The following is a 12828-nucleotide window of genomic DNA, read 5'->3' as shown; positions in this document are numbered from 1 at the left end:
TTTTTACATGAAATTATGCAGAAACTGCTATGTACTAATGACACAATGCAGGAGATTTCTGTGAATCTCCAGCAAAGTGCTAATTAGCACTGCAAATCGCAGTCCCCATTATTATCAATGGGGACTATGATCTGACCCTTATGTATTAACTCCAAAAGCATAGCTTTTCGGAGTTTAGCCCCGGTAGTTACACCCTTTAGATGGTGTAAACTGCTTTAAGCCTATGGAGATCTTTTGATCTCTCTCTCGTAGCCCACGACCAGCTCCGGAAGCTGACACTGTGCGCACACATAGTGACAGCTTCCTTTGGCGAAATCTTTCACTTTTCTGAAAGACTACTACAATTTGCTGGGAATATAACTCGCTGGGACAGCGGTTACCACAGCCACTGCCCCTGCGAATTCCCCTTTGTACATAGAGGGGATAATTTAATTGAAACTGAAAATATCCCCGGCGATATGGATAGATAATAATTGCAGCATGTCTGCTATTATTAGTACATAGACTCCATAGTGAGCTGAGATGGGTGCTACTCCAGTGGTAGTGTCTGATGCCCTGTATTAAATGGCGTAACTGAATGTTTCCAAGTTTAGCTTCCAGGATATAATCTTTATATACGGTACTTTAAACCCATCCTTTTTTTATCACAAACATAATTTGCACCCTAAATGATGGGAAATACTAGCGTAGTAGCTTTTCTGGATGACTTTGAGTTCTTTGCATTTGTGGAATGGGTATGCGGTTTGATTCCAGTCAGCGGCAGGCCGACAAGAGCAGAGTTAGAAGCAGCGGAAGCCCGACAGCGCTGGAAATCCCGATCGTGGATAGGTAAGTATCTACTAACCTAACCCCCCTAACCCTAACCCTCCTTAGGGGTGCCTAACCCTAACTTCTCCCCCAAGTGCCTAACCCTAACCACCCCCTTCCCCGTTGCCTAAACCTAAGTCCCCCGGAGGGGTGCCTAACCCTAAGTCCCCCCCCCGGGGGTGCCTAACCCTCCCGGGGGGGTGCCTAGCCCTAAGTCCCCACCGGGACCCCTAAACCTAACCCACCCCCCCCCGCGGTTGTCCGCTTGCGGCGCCCGGCATCGCTACGATCGGGATGCCGGGCGCCGGTCTCCCGGCATTGAGGAAATGCGGGCGTCTACATCTAGATGCCCGGCATTTCACCCTTGCCGGGATATGACAGTGGGAAAGCCGGCTGTGGGTATTTAGGCAGTCGGCTTCCCGATTGCTTCCCGCATTTGTTGCACAATTTTTACAATGTCAACCAAAACAAACTTAACTAAATACAATTTGCATGTAGTCCATAGATGTTTAACATGTTGGGGAAATTTAAAGTATTATACCATGACCCACTTAAAAGGTGGTGGCAGAGTTCAAGCTTTGCATAAATTAATTAGGATGCCTTTCTGTACATTCATTTTAGGAGGTAAGACAACTCCTTTGCTCAAATAACATGCACACCCAGTGCTTACTGCATTTGTTTCTTGTTATTTCACCAAGCCCTATTATAAACAAAATAAGATGTTTATCTATATCTCATACAAATTAATGAAGGTATTAAGATTTGATTATTGTAATAAAAATAAGACTGATGGAGTACAGTTTATCTAGGCTTGCCATATCATCCCTTTAATTCGGGACACACATGAAGTACACAGATTCGGTGGCTGGCTGACTTTGAGTCCCCATTTCACCTGGTTTTAATCAGCCACAGATCCTGCGTAATTCACATGTGTCCTGAATTAAAGGGATGATATGGCAAGCTTAATTTAGTATATTTGCTTGGATGCTAACAAACCGTGTCTGGTATTGAACCAACCTGTCTGTGTTTATTTCTGAAGATGTCACCTAGTCCTCCTGCTTTAGAGCCACTGACTAAATTCGGGATTAATGAGTAGAATTCCAGTGTCATAGTAACAAGCCGCTTTGTATTTGTCAGTAAAGCCTTTCAAGTGGAATATAATGTAAAATCTACATTTGTATAATGCTTGCTCTATATTTATCCGCCCTCATGTCAGGCCATGACTTATTCCTTGTCACTTTATAGCACTGACTCATCAAGCTAGTTTGGGTTCTTTGCCACATACCATAACAGGAAGTGATGTTCTGTATCTTTTACAATAACATTTTCCATATGTCATGTGGTTGGTGCATATAATTGTATGCAAAACAGACAAGTGTTTGCTGTAAATCTATAGTATTGTTAATCCTGTATAATGATCTTGCAGTGTAAATAGTAGGTCATAAAACTGCAGCACTGACAGTCAGTTGTACAGCATAGGAGGATCGTAGTGAACCTGTGCTGTAGATGTAATAGACTGATTGTGTTATAGTGATAACACTAGTACTGAACTGTCGGTTGGGATATTAAAAGTAATTTACATGCGGCAAGATATGCAGTTGCACAGGGGATTTCAGTTGCACAAATGTGCCTGTTTGCTATAAGGCGGACACTACACCTACATTACTGTTTATGGAACTGACCCTGACCAGTGTCATATTTTGCTGTCCCAAATGGAAATTTATTAAATGTATCTAGAAACAATGAAATTGTAATTTCATGTGTTGTGATTATGTTATGGAACACAAGATATTAGGCAACATGTAGCCTTTATGTTTATTAAGTGTATTTTGTTTAATTAACAACATGGTGACCTGTGAATGACCCTTGCTGTAATGTCCAGCTGCAGGGTTAAATATTTGTCTGAGAAGGTGTCATGTGAGGGTGAGGCTGGCAGATTTATGTATAACCCATTAGGACTGCCAGCAAATGATCCAATAGACAGGGGAGTGTCATCCCTCTATTCCTGAGTGACCGCATGCTCTGAACAAAGGGCCATAAACACTAATTAGCATCTATACTAGCCAGTGAGCTATGTTTCTATGTAGAAGGCCAGGATTGCCCACCTACGGGTGCAGCCCAACTCAGAGAAGCTGAGACAGCCCACACTTCTTCCCCAACCACAGTCACTGGCTGTGATTAGCAATCTTAACAGGATCGCCTACCAGCCTGCACACATTGCAGCCCTACAGTAAGTCCCCCCGTCTCTTCCCCTTCTCTAAGGCAGCAATAATGGGCGGTCCACAGAAACACCGAACTCCTGCTGCTGGCTTCATTTCTTGAAGTATTGTATATGAAGGGATGCAGTTTTATACAGTAAAACAAATACTTTACTGTGTTAACAAATGTTTGTGTGTTAATAAAGTTATACTAAATCAGTTTAAATAGCTATTATTTATATATGGCCTGCTTCAGAGTTGTACACTAATGCTACCGCTGCTGCTTCTGTGTACGCAGCTGCTATTCGAAAATAGCAGAGGCCAGGAGATCTGCTAAGCCACCCACCTGCAGCTTTGCAAATCCTGAGTGAGTGTATGGTAGCTCAGAATGGCTGTGGGAACGTAGATGCCGGAGCCATATTTCTTGTGTACGGGATCGCAGACGCAGGGTGTGACACGCCCCCAAAACAATTGCAACACATCTCGTCCTTTTCTGCCACTCCCAGTTACCTCCCCCAAACACTCCCTGACTATCAATCACACTGCAAAAAAAGTCGCTGCGTGCGACTACGGTAATGTACCTTGCCGCATGTGCAGTGTGGCTTAGACACATGCACGGTTTACTGATAATCGCTCAACTCTGTAAACATCGGCATTGCATACAGCTACATTTATAAAAATAATATTTGCCAGCTAAGTGCTTAAAGAGCATTTTACACAAATCTAGTAGCCATGACTGATGCTTTAAGGGACCTTCTTTCTCCCCATTTTTTCTAACCCAACTCCCCTATAAATGAATGTCTGATTACAAAGTAAAGCACTACCTAGAATTTGGAAGTGATGTGGCATAGACATAAGTGGAGAGTGGCGATTTTAGTACATATATCGGACAATGTCTTATCTGGAATGTCAAGTAGAATAGTGGTGCTTCAAATACATTGCTGGCTACATACGGAAGGCCTTTCTGTAAAAAATTCTATTTCTACTTCAGGGTCCATAGGGTATCCACAGGATACCTTGGGGTATAGGTGTGACGTCAGTCATCGGGCACCAAAGAGTTAAGCTTTCAGCCTCCCAGGATGCACTAGCCTCCTATACCCCGCCCCCGAGCCAAGGCACCTCAGTTTAGTTTGGTGCCCGGCCGGAGTCGGGTGCACCTGTCGGAGTGGGGGCTAGAAGAGCCCCTGAAGCTTTCTTCTATGCAGCTGTGGCTGCACATCTGGATGTACAGCATGGACAGTCAGTCCTGACGTCCATGCTGTCTTCCCTACACCCCCGCCGGTACCAGAATGCCGGTACCGATCCGGGGATGCTGGTGAGCATCTGGGATCACAGCTAGCAGTGACCCCAGATGTTCCGGACCATGGCCGGATTTAAGGGGGACAAAGGTAAGCAGCGGGGTCCCGCGGTGGGTCCCCGCTGATCACATGGTCCTGAGTCCCCAGGCAGGGGGCTCCCTGGGGACTGGCTGCAGCGTGGAGCCAGGCGACCAACCTGCGCTTCCACTACCCCCTGGGATAGCGGACCGCAGCAGAGCGGTAGCGCTGTGGCGTCCCAGGGGTTAAATGCATGCCAGGGGAGCGCACCTTCCCTGTCTCACAGCCGGCGCCTCCCCCGCTGCACACAGCCCTCTCTGCACGCTGCCGACTGGTCCTGTGGCAGCGCTCCTCCCCCAGGCCAGCCTCCTCTCTGCTCCTCGGCGGCCATCTTCCTCTGAACGCATGGTGAACGCTGCTGGAAGCCTGGACGGAAGCATCGTGGTCTGGGTCCCCCCGCATACCTCTCCTCCGATTTGGGTCAGGTCTGTGTATGCTGCGCTGTGTCCTACCAGGCCCTGTGTCTGCGTAGTTGATTGATCAGCGCTGTTAGTGCAGGAATTGATATTTCTTTTCATTGTATGTGACTGTGCTAGCGCTGCTGCCTGTAACTTTTCTTCTAAACTGTCAGCTTTATTACTATCCCTGTTCTTTCTGCTAAGCCCTTGCGGTGCGGTGCTGCAGGGTTGTCTCTCACCTATTTGATATATAATTGGTGAGAGGGGTCACATACTTGGTGCCATCATGTCTGAAAGTGATTTTCCTCTCTGGCTACAGTGTACTACGTGTAAAGTACCGTTAGCGGAGGGGGAGGGTAGCGCGGAGGGCCTCTGCCGGCAGTGTTTGTCCATGGCGTGGCCTCTTACGGTTACAGCACCGGTACAGGAGCCGCCCTGGGCTTGTTTCGCTCAGGCGCTTACAACCTTAGTGGGCCAGTTAGCTCTGCAACCCACGTTTACACTGATGGGTTTGTCCCAGCAGTCAGTGTTGTCGTCACCCATGCAGGGTTTCCCACGACAATTGGTGGTACCCCACAGTCTCCCTATTTCCCTGCTCCCGGTTTCTCAGGAGCCGGCGTGGGTTAACTCCCTGACGAGTTCTGTACAGCACTTGTCGGATGTGTTGCAAGGGGAGTCTGTGATCCGGCCACATAAACGGCCGGTGGCGTCTCTGTCGGCTCCTTATGAGGATGACGAGGGGACGTCTGATGATGGGGAGATTCTGGATCCTTACGATCAGGAACCTCTCCATACTAAGGACGCTGACGCTAAGTCCAAGGTATATATTCCTGGACTTATTCGGGCAGTCCGCACAGCCTTGGTGATTGAGGACGAAGTTCCCCCAGCTGCTAAATCTAAGTACGCCTTTTTTAAAGATGTGAAGGGCAATGCCACAGTCTTTCCTCTTTCAGGCCAGTTAGTGGACCATTTAGAGGAGGCGTGGAAACAGCCTGGCAAAAGATACCAGCCGCAGAGGCGCCTGGCGGTGGCTTATCCGTTCGCGGATAATTATTTTGCAAAGTGGGAATCCCTTCCACAGGTGGATTCTCACTTGACCCGTCTTGTCCGTAGTGCCACATTGCGATGCCATCCATGTCCTCCCTTAAGGATGCTACGGACCGCAAGGTGGAGATCTGCCTGAAGTCCGCTTATTCCCTTGCGGGGGGGGCAGCACGACCGGCTATGGCCATTTGCTGGGTTGCCAGAGCGATGGAGCGCTGGGCGGATTCATTAGAGGCATCTTTTGATTCCGACTGTCCGGCCGAGTTGATTGGTAATCTCCGTGATTCGGCCACTTATATCAACGAGGCGGCCTTAGACATTAGTATTCTGGTGTCTAGAATTTCTTCAGCAGCGGTGGCTGCTCGTCGCACCTTGTGGCTGCGATCCTGGAAGGCGGATGCAGATTCCAAAAGGGGTCTGGAGGCGTTGCCATTTACCGGAGAAGTTCTCTTCGGTCCGGATCTGGATAAGATTGTGGCCACACTGGCGGCAGCCAAATCAGCTTGTCTCCCGTCGGCCGCTGCTCCTTCTGGTTCTGGACCATCGTCCTTTCGGTCATCTAGGGCCCATGGCAGGCCCAAACCACAGTCTTTTCCTCGACAGGCTGGCCCTAAGAAATCGGCCAAGCCCCGGAAGCAGGCATGGAGTACCAGACGTCCGGCCCCCAAGCCAGATGACAAGCCTGCGGCCTGACGGTCCGGGCCTCCCTTTGGGGGATCCCAAAGTGGGAGGCCGCCTGCTGCAGTTCGCCCAGTGTTGGTCGGTCACTACGACAGACACTTGGGTTCTTGAGGTGGTCTCCCACGGGTACGCCCTCTCCTTCCGGCACAGACCCCCGGCTCGATTCTTCACCACGGGTCTACCATCACACCGGAACAAGGCTACGGAGCTGCGGAAGGTATTGCACACTATGCTCCAGGCTGGAGTTATAGTGCCTGTTCCATTCTCCCAGAGGGGCCAGGGTTTCTATTCAAATCTTTTTTTGGTACAGAAACCCAATGAGTCGTATCGTCCGATTCTCAACCTCAAAGCTCTCAACAGGTCTTTGCGGGTACCGAAGTTTCGGATGGAGACCCTACGGTCCATCATTCTGGCGCTGGAACCAGGGGACTACATGGTGTCATTGGACATACAGGACGCTTACCTGCATGTCCCTATTCTTTTGCGCCATCAACAGTTCCTCAGGTTTGCAATCCGCAGCGACCACTTCCAGTTTCGGGCGTTACCTTTTGGCCTGGCGACAGCACCATGTGTGTTCACCAAGGTGATGGCGGTCATGGCGGCTTCTCTGCGGCTGCAGGGAGTCCGCATGTTGCCGTACTTGGACGACCTTTTATTGGTGGCAGGATCTCCAGAGCTCCTTCTACGCCACTTGGGCCTGACCATTGCGCTACTGCAATGGCACGGCTGGATAATCAACTGGCAGAAGTCCACTCTAATCCCGTCTCGGAGGATTCTGCACCTCGGAGCCATATTGGACTCAGAACAGCAGAGGATCTTCGTGACGGAGGAAAAAATCTCTGCTTTACAGTCGAGGGTGCGCAGTTGTCTGCTCAGTCGCCGGGTGTCTCTACACTCGGCGATGAGGTTACTGGGCTCCATGGTGTCGGTGTTCGACATGGTGGAATATGCCCAGTTTCACTCCAGACCTCTGCAGCACCTGATTCTGTCCAAGTGGAACGGGCTGCCGCAGTCTCTGAAGTCCCAGACAGTTGTGCTCACCCCGGAGGTTCGCCTGTCCCTTGCCTGGTGGTTACAGAAGACCCATCTCAGCGGGGGACGTCCGTTCTGGGTTCCAAATTGGGTCCTGTTGACAACGGACGCCAGTCTTCGGGGCTGGGGAGCAGTTTCGGGTCCACACTTGTTCCAGGGCAGGTGGACGCCGACAGAAGCGGAGCTTCCAATCAATATCTTGGAACTCTGTGCGGTCTTCAATGCTCTCCAGCAGGCACATCGGGTTCTCCAGGGTCGCCCGGTACAGGTCCAGTCGGACAACGCTACCACCGTGGCCTACATAAACAGGCAAGGAGGAACCCGAAGTCGGGCGGCTCTCGTGGAGGTCTCTCGGATCCTGGTATGGGCGGAGCGCAATCTTCCGGCCATATCAGCGGTCTTCATTCCGGGAGTGCTAAATTGGGAGGCGGACTTTCTAAGTCGCTAGGACGTTCATCCGGGGAAAATGGTCCCTGCACCCGGACGTTTTTCAACTGCTGGTGGACAGATGGGGTCTTCCAGAGATCGACCTCATGGCGTCCCGGCACAACAACAAGTTGCCGGTGTACGGGTCTCGCACAAGAGACGAAGGGGCGTCTCTGGTGGATGCTCTGTCCGTCCGGTGGACGTTCCGGTTCGCATACCTGTTCCCTCCGGTCTCCCTTCTTCCACGGGTAATCCGGAAATTCAAAAAATTCAAACAGGAAGGAGGGACGCTCCTGTTGATAGCTCCCGCGTGGCCCAGATGGCACTGGTTCTCAGACCTTCAGGGTCTGTCCGTGGACAGTCCTCTGCGGTTGCCGCTATGACCGGACCTTCTGTCTCAGGGTCCTTGCCTTCACCCGGACCTGACTCGGCTGTCTTTGACGGCGTGGCTGTTGAGACGGCCATGCTGAGGTCCCGGGGGTTTTCCAGCTCGGTAGTGCGTACCATGTTGCGAGCTCGGAAACCGTCTTCCGCGAGGATATACCATCGCGTGTGGCATACGTTCTTCCAGTGGTGTCGACCGAGAGGTTATGCACCGCGGGAGTTTCGTCTGTCTTGGATTCTCGCCTTCCTACAAGCGGGACTAGATCATGGGCTTCGCCTTGCTTCTTTGAAGGTACAGGTTTCGGCCCTGTCTGTCTGGTTTCACCGTAGGATTGCTACAATCCCGGATGTGCGCACCTTTATGCAAGGTGTTCTCCGCATTCAGCCGCCCTTTGTTCCACCTGTGGCGCCTTGGGATTTGGCTGTGGTCCTGAGGGCTCTCCAAGGACCGCCGTTTGAACCACTGGGCTCAGTGGATCTTAAATGGCTGACAGCTAAGACTGTTTTCCTTCTGGCTATTGCTTCGGCCAGACGTGTTTCTGATTTAGGGGCTCTTTCTTGTAGATCCCCTTTCTTGGTTTTTCATGGGAACAGGGCAGTGCTCCGCACTCGGCCAGAGTTTCTTCCCAAAGTTGTTGCCCAGTTTCATGTTAACGAGGAAATCGTTGTTCCGGCCTTTAACTCACCGGGTCTTTCCGTGGGTGAGGCCTCTTTGGATGTTGTGCGGGCCTTAAGGACTTATGTTGACCGCACTTCTTCGTTTAGGAAGTCAGACGCTTTGTTTGTCCTCTATGGCTTCCGTAAAAAGGGTTGGCCTGCCTCAAAGCAAACTTTGGCAGCCTGTATCCGTATGGCTATTTCTGAAGCTTATCTTCATGAAGGCCTACCGGTTCCTCCTTCTCTGAAGGCTCATTCCACTAGGTCTGTGGGTCCTTCGTGGGCAGCTCGACGTGGTGCCTCTGCAGTCCAGATCTGCAAGGCTGCTACGTGGTCCTCTGTCCATACCTTCGTGAGGTATTACAGGTTTGACACCTTCGCCTCTCAGGATGCTTCCTTCAGGAGGCGGATTCTCCTTTCTGCACAGGAGCGTCCCCACCCTTAAAGGATACTGCTTTGGGACATCCCCAAGGTATCCTGTGGATACCCTATGGACCCTGAAGTAGAAAATATGAGATATGGTAAGAACTTACCCTTGTTATCTCTATTTCTACGAAGTCCATAGGGTTCCACAGGACTCCCGCCCTGTCGCACCTGTGCTGCAGATGGGCTTTGCTCTGGTCACCGGTTTTTCCGTCTCCCTCTGGTGAGAGTGATTCTTGTGTGTGTCCAGATCTTTCTTCTCTCTCTTCCTTCTCCTCCTCCGGCCTATGGCTTGGTAACTAACGGAGGTGCCTTGGCTCGGGGGCGGGGTATAGGAGGGGGACCTAGTGCATCCTGGGAGGCTGAAAGCTTAACTCTTTGGTGCCTGATGACTGACGTCACACCTATACCCCAAGGTATCCTGTGGAACCCTACGGACTTCGTAGAAATAGAGATAACAAGGGTAAGTTCTTACCAGATCTCATATTATAAATGTGTTTCTTCTAACTTTATGAATAGAGAAAACCTTCCAAAATGGGTTCTGTGTGCCTTTTAAATGCAGATGTCTTTATTTGACAATCAAGCATTTAGAATACATTAGAATACAGTTTTGTTAATTTTATAAGTGCTGAATCTAAAGTCAATTTGTGTGGACCATACTAAACTGGACAGAAATGTAATTAACAATTGGATGAATATAGATAGAACAGTTTCTTCTTCATTTAATCTTTCTAATCAGAACAGTAATATACAGTATATTATTTATTTATTTTTTTTATTAAAAGGTGCTTATCATCCTGAACGTCCCGGAAAACAGTCCTTTCTCTACAACAGTGATAAGAAATGGATTCCAACTTAAGCCACAAACAAAGCATGGCTCTGAGAGAGAACAACTGAAGTGCAGTCCTATTAAAGATGCATTGGCCGTTCTATTCATTCTAAATCTCCATGGTTATGTATTGTTTGTGCCTATGGGATTATCTGGATCTAAAGTCAAAGGGGCCTTTTTATTATTATTCACAAAAAGTCATGGAAAGTTACATTCTTTATTGCTTCATATCGCAGCGTTTCGGATTGCCTTGTCATGGCAATGCATCATTATTCAGGTGCCAGGACACAGGATGAGAAAAGAGCCCATACCGGTGAAGTCTGAAAAGTTCAGTGCTGATGCTTACTATGCATATCTGGCCTTTAGGCTTAGTAAGTGCTAGTAGATGAATGGGGATCTTTTGGATCATTCTACAAAATCTGTTGCAAAGTTGTAACCTACACAATGGCTAACACCATCTAAAGCCAAACTCCAAACAGCTAAGCAGCTTTTGGGATAATTAAAAGGGAGCAAAGCCCCATTTACCAAAGTACCCCCTTGCTAAATGGCCCAGATACTAAAAAATGTAACGACCCTTCAAAAACAGCGATTTTTGGATGGTTGTCCACATATTTTAGTACGATACATAGGCTCCATAATGTTGTATATCACAATTAATTGTTGCATTGGCACATTCAACACTGTTATTGTCTGTTTCTTCTATGCGGAGTGTGTTAACTTACATTTTATTCAACACAATGTAAATTGCAATGCATTTAATGATAGTCAGACCAAATGTTTGAAACAATTCCTCTATACAGTAATAGTTGAAATTAACCAATTGGTAAACTAACTCTGGTAGGAATGCTAATAAATACAGATTTTATCTTTTGATATCATACAAACTGGCTGATTTCATCATGACATGTACTTTAATTACCTAAGTAAGTGATGAATCAGAAAAATGTTTCTGTAGAAGTTCAAAGGAAACATGAGAAGGAACAAAGGCAAAGCGACACACTAAGTACTAATAAAAATGCATTCTGGCACATATCAGCAAGGGTGGAACTGCTGGTGCATCGTGCACCAGGGCAGAGGAAGCGTTCCTACAAGGTTAGCAGGCCCTGTATCCCTTCTCTAACGGTGACGCTTTGTTGGTTTTCAACACTGGACATAAAAATGTTTCATTGCAGATGTGAGTCAATAATTATTTTTTCATCCTCTCCTTTTCCCTCTCACAAGATGGTTTGGTTTGAGTCCGCTGTAGACTGTTTTATATTGCGAAAGAGAAAAGAAATGGACTAGCTGATAACCCATAAGTATAAGTGTGTCTGTGTGTTGTGTGAGGTTAAAAATTAAGGGCTAAGGGTGCGGGAGGTTAAAAAATGGAAGGATAGAAAGGTACGGAGAGCTAAGGTGGGAAAGGGTTAAAAAACACTGTACCCACCGTATATTTTTGCACCTGGATCCCCAATTCTTTAGTTCTCCCACTGATACTAACTACAGTAACTAAAGCTTGTATAAAACAAATCACATTTTCAGTTCTCAATGTTAAAATGATAGCATTGAAGGGATGTATGCTTAAACTGCAACTAGCCCACAGTATAGTGTTGTGCTGCTTCCTTGTTTTAGGGAGAAAAAGGCTTTTTTTGTATTTTTAATTCTCGTAAGATATGGTTATAACTCTTTCCACGTCAAGATATTCTCAGAGCATATTTTGATTCAAATACATACATATACACTATCTTTATTACAGGAGTCACTTTTGTGTGCTGAAATATTTTGTGACAAGTGTGCCTAGAAATGCGCTTTGCCACACAAGTTTGAGTCATTGTAAGTAAAAACCTGAGTCTTGATTCCTGGGACATCAGAGCTGCCATTGTTGATGACTTGCTGGGAAGAAAGAGGCTATGGACCTTCCCACAGAGTGAGGAATGCCTCTGTACACGTCTAACTTACTGTTTCATTTTAATAATCCCATTCTACAAGATGAAATCTTGCTTCTGCATTCCAATACAACACATGGCACACGCTTGCACCTAATGTGTAGATAGCAAAGAATATCCATCAGTTCCTTCTCCTATTGGACAGTACAACATTACATATCCCCACAGACATGGTTGGCGAAAGTTGTGCATAAGTAGACGTGTTGAGTCACAAAAGAGCATTTGTGTTGTAGGTTTGCACCTCCCTGGTACATAAAGGATCTTTCTTCTTTCATACTCCATGGCAACCCTTACAATAGTTATGAGTTTATTCTAGATAGGTAGAGACAGGTAGTTTTAACATGCACTCTGGAATGGTACAATGGAGCTCCTCCAGGCAGGCCGGTTGTGGTTTTTGTTTGGTCAAAATGTTAGGATTTGGTCCTAGTAAGCACCATTCCATACTACAGAACTGAGGACAGGGTCCGGTACCCAGGCACTATAGGCTGCTGCCTCAGGATCACTTTTGATAGATAAACATGTTTTCTAACCTGGACAGTCTTCTGATGTCATTTACATGCCAATATCATGCCAGTCATGTCTTATACAGGAAGCAAAGTGTTAAGCAGCACCGATGGATGTCTTATTAATATATATATATATATATAT

The 12828-nt window shown here is 47.7% G+C and overlaps 1 protein-coding gene across 1 annotated transcript in view; it reads left to right on the top strand.

Moving 5' to 3' along the window:
- STPG1 (sperm tail PG-rich repeat containing 1) overlaps positions 1-11426 on the top strand; it is a 101477-nt gene extending 90051 nt beyond the window's left edge. The window contains exon 9 of the mRNA XM_088462533.1: positions 10212-11426. Within this exon, the coding sequence (XP_088318659.1) occupies positions 10212-10285 (74 nt within the window). The 3' untranslated portion in view covers positions 10286-11426. The remainder of the gene's footprint in view (positions 1-10211) is intronic.
- Positions 11427-12828: the final 1402 nt, after the last annotated feature.

Source organism: Taudactylus pleione, unplaced genomic scaffold (genome assembly GCF_031769625.1).
Source record: "Taudactylus pleione unplaced genomic scaffold, aTauple2 ptg000007l, whole genome shotgun sequence".
NCBI lineage: Eukaryota > Metazoa > Chordata > Amphibia > Anura > Myobatrachidae > Taudactylus > Taudactylus pleione.
Note: the sequence above shows the minus strand (reverse complement) of the source record. Positions and strands in the feature narration are given on the sequence as shown.